Source organism: Haemorhous mexicanus, chromosome 1 (assembly GCF_027477595.1).
Source record: "Haemorhous mexicanus isolate bHaeMex1 chromosome 1, bHaeMex1.pri, whole genome shotgun sequence".
NCBI classification, from domain to species: Eukaryota; Metazoa; Chordata; class Aves; order Passeriformes; family Fringillidae; genus Haemorhous; species Haemorhous mexicanus.
In genome coordinates, this window is record NC_082341.1 from 153,277,142 (window position 1) to 153,289,091 (window position 11,950).

The 11,950-nt window shown below is 47.5% G+C and overlaps 1 protein-coding gene across 1 annotated transcript in view; it reads right to left on the reverse strand.

Moving 5' to 3' along the window:
• Positions 1 to 10,428, reverse strand: part of KCNK9 (potassium two pore domain channel subfamily K member 9) — an 88,851-nt gene extending 78,423 nt beyond the window's left edge. The window contains exon 1 of the mRNA XM_059858817.1: positions 9,846 to 10,428. Coding sequence (XP_059714800.1) covers positions 9,846 to 10,428 — 583 coding nt within the window. The remainder of the gene's footprint in view (positions 1 to 9,845) is intronic.
• Between the last annotated feature and the right edge of the window lie 1,522 nt (positions 10,429 to 11,950).

Here is an 11,950-nt window from a genome sequence, read left to right on the forward strand (position 1 = left end):
GAGAAGAGAAGAGAAGAGAAGAGAAGAGAAGAGAAGAGAAGAGAAGAGAAGAGAAGAGAAGAGAAGAGAAGAGAGAACCCCACACAAACCAAAACCAAAGACATATTTGGTGTCCACAAGCAAACAAACAGTAGATCAGGAATGTTTTTAGAGGACATGTCAAAGTGATGGTGGGTGGATAACTTTAAATGTTGGAAAAGACTTTTACTCCCCAAATGTTGGTCTCCAGACTACCACATCCCAAAATACAGGGGTTTTTTTTTCTTCTTTGGCAGTCTGGGGCAATCCAGTTTTTTTGAAAGCTTAGTACATGTGATGATCCTGAATAATGCTGAAAGAGCATTCTTCTACTGCTTCTAGTTCTCAGCAGAAAATACAATATGTTTTATTCTGTAAGGAACTCTTCTAAAATTCATGGCTTACTCTGGAAGCCCAAGAAGTCCCCAAAGGCCAGAAAAAATGTGAGCCAGCATTGAGACTTCAAGTCACCTCTACAAGTATGAGATGTTTTTCTGATGCAAGATTGTAATGGAGAGTTCAATCATCTTTATTTCATGAACCGTTTTTAAATATTTTTGATGCAGTATCTTACATGACACAGCCTGCATGCAGAGCCTTATGGTCAGGGCTCCATGTCCTTCCTGGTGCTGGAATTCATTTTATTGCAGTACAGTACTTTATATGTATCCAGAGCAAAGTTAAATTAAGCACCAAACTGCAGATTTTTTAGAAATTATTACTGCTGCAAACACTGTTTGCACTGAGTGAAGTCAGCCTTGTTTCACCATAACAGTTCAAACTACTAACAACTAACAGTAACTGCTCATTAGTTCAAGTAATGGAGATATATCCCTTTGAAAGAAGAATATTTGACACCTTTTCCTACTGTGTCTGGTCCTGAGAAATTCCATGTGGGTGTGAAATGCAGCAGAGTGACAAATCAAAACTCAAGCGGCTTAGGTTTGTTACAACATTTATTTCTGACACCGTTCCCATAGCCCATGTTGGTTTAAACATAGGAGGAGGACATCCTCTCCAGAGGACATCAAAAGAAAAGAGAGTGGAAGAAATAAAATATTCTATCTCCACCCAAAACATCCCTGTAATGAGTTAACAGTAGCACACATTTGAAATTGCTGACATTGCCAACTGCTTTGGGAGTGGATCTCCTTATATCTATCTTCCCTTCAAAATGTCAAGAATATCCCTAAATTGGGAGTCTGTGAGCATTTCCTTAGAGCTAATCTCCTGCACTACACAATTAGAGAGCTGCAGCAGGTTTCATTCATCAATCTGTGCCCTCAAGCCCTCTGTTAAATTCCTCTGCCTGAGAAGGAAGGTCCTCTTCTCTGATGGGAAAGCAAGGAGACCATCAGCTTCCCATCAGATACATTTTAACCCCACTACTTGCCTGCTTTTCTCTGAAGCTCTTTTTTTCCTTCTGGTGCAGGGAATTGAAAGGACAAAGCAGTCTGCTCCCTCCTAATCATCCTAATAAGTAACAAATACAGGAGCCCTTAATAGAGAGATTCCTTTCACTGGCATGCCCTAATCACCTCCATAATGAAAGCAGTTAAAGAGGATATTGAACCCTTTAACCAACTGATAACTGCTTAAGCCTCTTGTGGCAATTGGCCAGGTATTAATAAAAAAAAGTCACTGAACTCCTTAAAAAGAAAAAAACTGCTAAGAAACTTCAGGGACTCTTCCCCCGAAACAGAAAAAATATAAGTGCCCATTACACTTGAGAAAAAAGAAAAGCATCTCAGTGGATCAGAAAGGGATAGATCAGAAGAGGTTGTTAACTGTCTGGAAGCCATGAAAGTAAGAAAAACACACAAACAGCAAGAAAAGAACCACACACCACCAAAAAAAATAGAATAACAACATCAACATTCTTCCTCAAGATTTCTCTTTGCTCAAGTTTGAGGTATGCAGTAGACATGTAAGTTCAGCCTTTCACTTTCAATTAAAAATATACAAATCTGTTTAAATGTCAAAGTCAACTTCATTATTAAAAATAAATAAATTTGGAAACTGTTTTTAAGATATTTTCCATTAGTTGGTTTTCTACAGAATATAGCTCCTTGCATTGAAGAATTCTTGTCAAATAATGCCTTGATCCAAAACAACTGTTATTCAAGATATTTTTAATAAACCTTGGATCAGGCCTTTATTTCTGGGTTTGGGATTTTTGTTGGTTGTTTTTTTTGGTTTTTTTTTTTTTTGCCAATTTTTTTTAATAGAGGAGGTGTCCATAGACACTCTCACTTTAATCAAAGGAAATGTTGCAGCTACAACACCAGCAATATCGATTTTAGTTGAAGCTAATCAATTCAGAGATACCTGGTGGGTATCAGTAGCGTGGAAATCTACCTAAAATGAGCAGATTCCACGAACTATAATCCTGAGAAAATAACAAATTATAACTGATTTGCATTGCAGCAATGTCCATGGGTGAAATTTCTGAAGGAGTCCATGGCTTCATCCAAAACTATCCAGAAAGAGGAGAATAGGCCTGCTACACACAGCAAACATCTGTTGCAAGTCCACAGTGACCTCTTAGCTCCACTTACAGACATCAAGGACTCATTAGTTCTGCATCACCAGTAAGTGTCCTTGCTAGTATCTGTTAGAGGGGAAGGGGATCTTTTATGTGGCCTCTAACTATATCCAGCCAAGGACCTTCAGTTAAATCCATAGCAAGTGGATATCTGATAGCCTAAAGAACCTTTGACAGAAGACACATAGTAATAACAGAGATAATTAGCCAGAACAGCCCATGAACCTTCATGAAATAAAGCTCCAGGTTCTGCTATTACTGCATGTCAGAAGACCCAGGCTGCAGGAGTTTGCCAGTATCACCTTGAACTCCTTATGGATCTCTGACTTTGGTTCATCTCCACTGTTCAATCTGGCTGTAAACTCATGCCATGTCATCCAAAAGACAAAGAAGTGAGCAGTTTGGCAATTAGAAATAGCTCCCAACCTGAATCTTCAGAAAGTCATTTTCTCTTCTTGTTTCTAAACTGAGGATAATTTTTACACAGAAGTGTTGTGAAGATGAATCACCTAATGTCAGTACAGCATACTGAATATAAAGTTCTGTGCAGCTCCAGCTCAAAGCCATGAGAAAGGATTTCAGCATTTATGGGGAAATATGCTCCGACACTGAAGGAACTGAGCACCTCAGCTCACATGACATTCGAGGAAACACAACAGCATTCTCGGCTGTTCTTCGTGCCAGACCAGCAGCATCTGTCCCAAAACTCATGGTGTCCAACAGGGAAGCTCTCCATTAATCAGTTTTCCTTTGGTCAAGCCTCATAGCTGTGAAGCTGTCCCAAGAAAAAGCAAAAGGTTTTTATTATTTTTATTTGAAGCAGGCATAAGTCCACGGCCAACAGCTAAATTTCTTTCCTTATTCTTAGTCAAAAACACCTTCTTTCATTCCCAGTTCTGCTCTGTGAACCTCTGCTTGCCATCCTTGTATCAGCAGGATCATCTTCTCCTTCAACTAACTTCTTTCCCAAAACACTTACCAAAACCTCTAGCTTCTAACCTTGACCATGGGTAAACACAGATATTTCTATTCTGACACTTGCAAGGGTCCATAAATGGGTCTACTGGCTAGGAAAATAATCAATAAGCAAAGACCATAAAGTGGAGAAAATAGAATTTCAAATATCTTTGTGGTTTTCCTCAAGAAAAATAAGTTGACCCAAGAACTACTAGGTCTCAAGAAGCAGGAAAAAAAAGGAAGATTCAAAAAATTATAGGACATACAGCTGATAAAGACTTCAAGAGGTCAGCCAGTCCATTTTCCTTCCCAAAGGCAAAAGCAGCTGCAGCTTATTCATTCCTGGGAGATTTTTGTCTTATCTCTTTTTAAAGCAGTCTCCTCAGGCAGTTTCGACCTGCACACAACCATCCTGACGGCAGGGAAGAGTTAATCTAAATCTCACTTGCTTCAGGTAAAGAAAGAAGTTATGAATAGTTAGGAGGAAGTGAAAGAGCACCAAATCCTAAAAAACTACAAGACACTAATTTCTCCAGTGTTGTTACATTAAGGAAATCTTCAGACACCTCCACCTAGCTCAGAGGTCAGAGGTTTCTCAATATTTCCCCAAAACTGTTTTCCAAATCTTACTATTATGTTTGCACTGCCAATAAGCCATACTGTGGAAAGTTGCAGCTCAACATCATTCTGAGCTGTAATTTTTACTTGTTTATCAGTGATTTTTAAAAAGCTTTTGCTAAAGTGCCTCTGGCAGGAATCTGAGGTATCATTGCAAAACCAGTTTTCAAGAATGCAAGAACTCCATCCACAAACGTGAGCAAAGTAGCCTCAAAGTCTCCTTGGTTGTCAGAATGCTATTCTGGTTCTGTTTTCCTTTTTTATTTTTAATTTTCATCAGACAAAGAATATAGTGTGAAACAATCTTCCAGACTATTCTAGTTTTGCAGGGGAGAAAAATCCCACACGCAGTCAATCTTCACGGGGCTCACTGAAGCAGACCTCCTTCTTGCTTTGGAGATACCACCAGCAGATATTCAGGTCCTCAGCATCCAGTATTCTCCACTAAACTTCAGATGGCATGAATGAAGAGATTTGTTACTTCAGTGCATCTACAAGCATTTGTCTCACCAGAAAATCTTGCTCTCTGCTTTCACCTGAATTTATTAATAATTGATTGGCTTAATCTACTCTGTGCTTGTTTGGTTTCTAAACAAGATATGACCTTCATGGTCCTGGCAAGTCATGAATGCTGCAGTTAATTGACCAAGACATTTGTGTCTTTACTCTTAATCTCTTCCCTTACATGTCTTGTTTCCTTCCTTTCTTTTCTTTCTTTCCACTGCAGGTTGTCCATCTGCCACGATTCCCTACTCAAACCTTTTCAATGGACTGGCTCTAAATATTACCATCCATCAAAAACCAAGAGCAGACTCTAAACACCAGACGTTAGTTTTAAAAGAGGAGCAACAGACAAAATAATTCACTAGTGAGAATACTTCCGTCTTTTTCTAACTCAAATTAGAGACATCACTGCACCACTAAGTTGGTGTTTTTACACCCATTTTATGGAAGGGTAAAACAATGCAGAGAAAGAACACGGAGACACAACCGTTCTCCCAAAATGGATTTAAGCATGTGTTTGCTTAGTTCATTAATGCAGGTTCAAACTCCCTGTCAGGACACCATCTGCCAGAAGTATGAAATGTCCTCATCTGGATGCAGACAGCTCCTGAGTGTTTGGCTACTCAGCAGCCAACCAGCTGTCAATAGGTGGATGTTCCATTCACCATTACAGGTATTGCACAACATTCTTTTAAAAAGTATTTTATCTGAATAGTTCACTCACTGCTTATAGTAGGTCCAAAACTGAAAACAGAGGCCTAAAAGCTACAAAAAGAGACTAATAATTCACAGCACAGGCTGCCTTAATTTTCCTCCCCTTAGAGTCACTTCTCAGGAAAAAATAAATGAATAGCAATTTTCAATCTGTTTGTTGTTCCAGTTCAATTTAGGGTGACACAAGCAGCTTTCAGTTCTTTACATTCTGCACAAGCCTCCAGAAATATTCAGTGTTTACTAGAGTTTGGTGGTGTTAAATCAAGTACAGCTATCACTCTTTAAGGCCTAAATGATAGAGCGGTATCTGTACCAATAACACATTTTGACAGTGTTGACACCTGCTTACAGAAAAGCAGTTTGATGACCTATAGAAAAGGGCATTAAATCTTTCTAGAAGTCCTAGAAACAAGCCTTTGTTTTTGGAAGGTGGTGTTTTTATTCATAGTATCAAGCCTTTAGATGAACTCTGTGGCATATTCTACAGCGTATCTCATAAAAGACAAATAGCTGGATGAAGAACTTCATTAAACCACTCTTTTTCATCATTTTGACTGTGCAAGTGGAAATGGATAGGAATTCATTCTAGCTCACTCTGAAAAAAGAACAGTCCTGAAATGAATGCAGCACCTGGTGAGAGCCAAAAAAAGCTTATTAACTCTTTTTGATCCCCTAAAAACTTTTACACAATTCAAACACAGCCAAAACTTTGTAGAAGCTGGGGGAGAAGAAGGGGAGGGGGAGAGGATTTTCTGCTAATTGATTTTAGGAGCAGATTCATCGAGTGTTGCAGCACCTGCTGTTGTCAACCTTTCCATTGTTGTGTTGGTTTAAAAGAAAAAGCAAAAAAAAGAAAAGGAAAGAAAGAAAGAACAAGAACATTGCACCTGAGGAACAGAAACACATGTTTTGCCCCAGGTTAAAAAGAAACCCTGTTTTCATATACTTGATTAGCTCTCACTTTTTAATTTAATACTCAGCTTAAAAAGTGAGCAGTAACCCCGAACCATCCGCCAATAAAAGCCAAATACCATAGATTAAAGGAAATGAGAGACTTGACCAAATCTCAGTGCTTTGCCTCACACGGGAGATTTTCAGGTTTTCACGGTCCCTTCCAAACAGGTCTTTAACGATGCGTTTCCACGGGAAGCAACAAGCTGCAGAGCTTGCCCGAGGAGGGGAGTCCGGAGCTGCGGCGACGGACGGGAACCGAACCCGAGCGCCACAGCCCGAGGGCTCTGCCGGAGCTGTCCCTGTCCCTTCAGCATCACGGACAGGGGACACTGCCGGAGCTGTCCCTGTCCCTTCAGCACCACGGACTGGGGACACTGCCGGAGCTGTCCCTGTCCCTTCAGCACCACGGACTGGGGACACTGCCGGAGCTGTCCCTCTCCTTCCAGCACCACGGACAGGGGTCACTGCCGGAGCTGTCCCTTCAGCACCACGGACAGGGGTCACTGCCGGAGCTGTCCCTTCAGCACCACGGACAGGGGTCACTGCCGGAGCTGTCCCTGTCCCTTCAGCACCGCGGACAGGAGTCACTGCCGGAGCTCTCCCTCCAGCACCACGGACAGGGAACACTCCAGAGGTGTCCCTTCAACACGGCAGACTGGGGGCATTGCCGGAGTTGTCCCTTCAGCACCAGAGCTGTCCCTTCAGCCCCATTTCTCAGGGGCAATGGGGCACCTGTTCCATGGTCTGGGAACACTGTTGGACCTGTCCCCTGGCACTGGAAGAGAAGCACTGGCTTCTTCCTGGCTACTGATGGGCCATGACCAACCATGAACACCTTTGATTAAATTAAAGCCACAGTAGTTGAAATCAGCACAGTGAAGGGGTAATCACTCCAGACATGTTGCTAGCATGGCAATATCACAGTTAGATATAAGTTAGACATAAATTAGTCTGCAACCATATGCATCTTGCTCGACTTTGTGGTCCGCCGATTCCTATCACTGCTTTGTCTGAAAGGATGTTTTGTGGAGATAGAGGTACCCTTCCAGATTAGGCAAGGTCTTTGTTCATTCTCTTTTAAAGGTCAGCCAGCAATGATTAAGACACACTTTTGCTGGAGTACATACTGAGTAAAGCAGGTTCACCAGTGCACACCCCACTGTACGTGCTTCTGGAAGTCTGTCCGGAAGGTTTTAGAGGGAGAAAGATGTATATGAGAGCATACACACAAATTTGAAAAGAAATAGCCAGCACAAAATATTAATATGAATATTTCAGGTCACCTCCCTTGACAAGAAACATAGATAACTTTTATTTTTCTAAGAACTTAACAAAGTAGTTTTTTGGGGTTTTTCCCATCTGCGAAACAAATTAGTTTAGGATAAATAAGAAATTAAAGAAAAATCTTCCATGCTTACTTTTACAGACTAGCTGTAGATCAGATAACATCATGAAGCCACTTTAGTACTGAAGAGATGGCACAAAAAATAGAATTGCATTTGGCAAGATGCAGAGAGCAACTATTAATAAACTTTTGAAAGACGGATCAGATATCCTCCCAAAACACAGCTTCCCAAGTGAACAATTGTTACAGAATGTCTGCAACTTTCTGCACCATTCTTTATTATCAGTCTTCCTCCCAGTGGTTCCCTGTTGCTATACACATTTTTAAATTTAAACAATTCATACATCCCAAAGCACCTCTGTCTACAGCAATGCATTCTGAGGTACTCCGAGCTTCCTAAACAAATCCCAGCCCTCTGAAGGAGAAAATGCTACAACTTCCCATGCAGGTTGTACTTGTTTATGGGTAAAATACCATCAAAACAGCAAAGTACTGCACAAACAGCCCTTTCTACCTGTCAGCAACAGAGCTTAAGAACGCAGCAAGTACTGCAGGCTGCTCCTAGGCAGGAGTACAGGGCACCATGAGTACACAGGGGTGTGTGGAAGGCTTGCTGTAACACAGAGGAGCACAACAGAGCAGTATTCACTTAGCACACACAAGTGGCAAGAGGTAGGTTGAGGAAGAGAGACTCAGTGGTCAAAGGAGGAAAGAGAGTTCTGACATTGTAACCAACAGCAGGAAACACAAATCATCAGCCAAAGTGGCATTCTACTTTATATTCTAAACCTGATAATATATGCATTTGTATTAATATACCTAATAACAGAAAGGTAAAGGAAATTAACACTTAAAAATCTTATCTTTGTAAAGGCAAAGAGGCTTTATACTGTCAGATGGTCTTTCAAAGGAAATTTTTTACTGCCCCAGGAAAATAAAGTAAAATACAAACATAAGCAGACACTTTTCAAAGTGCAGTGGACAGCACGTTCTGCTGAAAACTCAGTATCTTCTGGTGGCAGTGTGAAAATTTCTTGTAACAGTCCCTACATGGCAAAAAGATCAAGTCCTTCTGTATTAATAAGAGAACTATTTTCAAGTCCTGTTATGTCTAATGCACTATTAGCCACTGAGTTATAGGGGTCTTTTCAGACCTCCATAGATCTGGGAGAAAAACATTATCAACTGCCTTAGTAAACCCACCTTAAAGAACACAGAACCAGCACAAGTGAACCTGCTCATCCAGCCAAAGCCAGAGTTGTAGCACAGTTCAGTGTGCACTCCGCAGCCTCTAGTCACCATGGTATTTATTTTTATGGCAGAGAAGCAAACTTTGTGACAAATTCTCAGCTTTAGCTGTGGGAAGCAGGGAAGTTCAAAATGACCGACTGTGGCTATGTCCACTGACTGCCCCTTGACTGTCCTGGGAAGCAGCACATCTGGGAAGCTGGGCAGCATGGATGTGACAGCAGGCATCATTTTGCCTGGCAGACTATGTCCCAAAAAGGGGAAATGCAGACTGTGACCTGTTGTCACATGAGACGCTACAGCTGCAACAAAAACTCCAGGAACACATTGTCAGTGCCCAGGGTTTGAGCACAGCTGTGGGAACCACCACCACTGCTCTTGCCAACTCCAAAAGAAAGTTTGCAAAAGCAAGTCTATCCATGCCTGGCTACATTAAGGGCTTTCCCAGCTGATCCAGTTCCCATGCCTTCATCATTTTCATTCTCCTCCAGCTGCTTTTCGCCTAAGTTTTCCCCATGTCTCTTAAAGTGGAAGAAGGAGTGTGGCAACAGGGCCTTCTTCCTGAGGGGAACCCCACGAATGTCACTCTGCCTCTTCCCTCTTCCTCCCTCTTCCTCTCCATCCAAGCCACAGCACCATGGTAGCCACCTGGCCAGTGCCAATGCCCCTAGCCAGACCAGCCACACTCTTTCTTCTCCAGTCACACAAGAGACAGAGAATCCATCTCCAGGAGAAGAGGTGCGGGACACCCTCAAGTCCAACAAGTGCCCAAGAATAGCATTAAATTACGTAACATGGGACGGAAGCAAAAAGACTCATCCAGCACAGACACCCTTGCATGCCACAGCCTCCCTGCCCCTCTCCCTTTTTTACCAGCCCGGAAAGTTTTTGCCCCAGCCCCGGCCTTGGCCCCACAGGGTCTCCCCGAGGGGAGTCACTCACCGATGGTCGTGATGACCGTGATAGCAAAGTAGAAGGAGCCGGCGAATTTCCACTGGACTCCGGCGCGGTGCGGCTCGGACTGCATGATCACCAACTCCAGCTGCCGGTAGTCCTCGCTGGTGATGTTGTACTTTCCTTTGAGCCGGATCTCCTCGGCTTTGAGTTTCTCCTCCTCCCGCATCTCGTTGTCGGACTCCAGGGCATCAAAGACGGCAGCCCCTACCAGCAGGTAGGTGAACGTGCAGATGATGAGGGACAGGGTCCGCACGTTCTGCCTCTTCATGGCCGCCAGCAAGGGGCGAGTGAGGGGACCATGTCCCCCCCTGGCCGCCCGGGGTTCCGACAGGCCGCAGCAGCTACAGCAGGGGAGCAGCTGCCGGGGGGGCCGGCGGCGCCCGCCGCCGCTGCCGCCGCTCCGGGGCAGCTTGTGCTGCGGCGGCGGTCGCTCCCCGCCCGCCTGCTCGGGCTCCTGGGAAGAAGAGAGGCACAGGAGGCTGCTGGAGCGCCGGGACCAGGTGCCCTGAAGCCGGGAAACTCTGCGCAGGACCTGCCCAAACCAAGCCGTCCCAGTGCGCAGGGCCATCCAGGGCACCCCCCGCTCTTCCCCAGCACCGAGGCCAGGGGCAGGGGGCCCCCGCCGAGGGGCCGACGGCCCCGGCACGGAGTCCTGCAGCGGGCGGGTCCCCCCGCGAAGTTGGCGCGGCGCCGCGGGGAAGGGTCGCCCGCAGCCCGGGCGGGGCGCGGCGGGGAGGCGGAGGCCGCCGCCGTCCCAAGTTTCTTCAGGCGGAGCGGCGGGGCCGGGGGGAGCCGGGCGGCGACAGCGCGCCCATCCGCGGAGGAGGAGCGGGGCGAGGGGAGGAGGGCTCCCGGGCTCCGGCCGTCGGGGACCCGACCCGCCCCGGCCCCGGCTGCCTGCGGGAGCGCCGGCCGGGAGGGTCGGGACGGGCTGGACGCTCTATTCCTTCCGCCGCGGTACGCGGAGGGCGGCGGGAAGCCGGGCAGCTGCTGCCTCTGCTGCTGCTGCCTCTGCTGCTGCTGCTGCTGCTGCAGGTGGCCGCGGCGTGGGCAGCGGAGCGGCGTCCGGCGCGGCGAGGGCGGCGGCGGCGGTGTCAGGCGGCGGGCGCGGGGCCGGGGGCAGCATCCCCGGGCGCGCCGGGCCGCGCCGCCGCTCGGGCGGGAGGCGGGGGCGCCGGGCCGGCGGCGTGGCCCTGGCGGCGGGGAGCCGGCGCTCCGCGAGCGGGAGGAGCGGCGCGGAGCCGCCCCGGCCGGCGGGCTGGGAGGTGGCGGCGGCAGCCGCGGACCGAGCACCTGCCCGGGGCAGCGGCGGGGCGGGACGGCGGCGGGCGCTGGCTCCGGCCGCGGGCTGCCGGGAGGAGCGGAGAATCGCCGGCGGCTTCCCCGGGGAGCGTGTGAGGGCAGCTCGGCCCCAGGCGGACACAAAGACGGAGGCGAGAAGAAAAATAAGACCAAAAAAAAAAAAAAAAAAAAAGAAAAATGAAAAAAGAAAAGGAGGCAAAAAGGAGGGAAAAATGAAAGGGTACTTTCACGGCTGCTACCCCGGCGGTCGGTACCGGGGCTGCTTTATTTAGGATGATTTTAGAACAAAGCCGTTAAGAAAAAGAGCGACCGTCCTCCTCCTCCTTCTCCCCGGCTCTTGATATCATCTCGGGGAGAAGCGAGCCCGCGCCCCGCAGCCATCGCCTGCGCGTGTGTGTGCGGGCGTGTGTGCGGGTGTGTGAGTGTGCGGGTGTGTGTGAGTGTGTGTGCCCGAGCCCGTGTCCGTGCCCGCTCCGGCGCGGGAGGCGGGATGCGGGAGGCGGGATGCGGAGCCTTCCCCGGCCCGCCGCGGGGAGCGCCTTAACCCCCTCGGCGCCGCCCCGGCAGGGAGCGGCCGCGGAGCTCCCCCGGCGCGGCTGCGGCTCCCGCCCCCCTTCCCCGGGCTCGGCCACGCCCCGGCCGCCGAGCGGAGCCGGGCGGCGGCGGGCGGGCTGTGCCGTCCCGGCAGGGACAGCCTGGAGCCGTGGCCACCCTCGAGCCGAGCCGCGCGTAGCGGCCGGGACAGGTTTGTGTCACCTCCGCCGCTGCGGGGGACAGCGGCTCCGCGG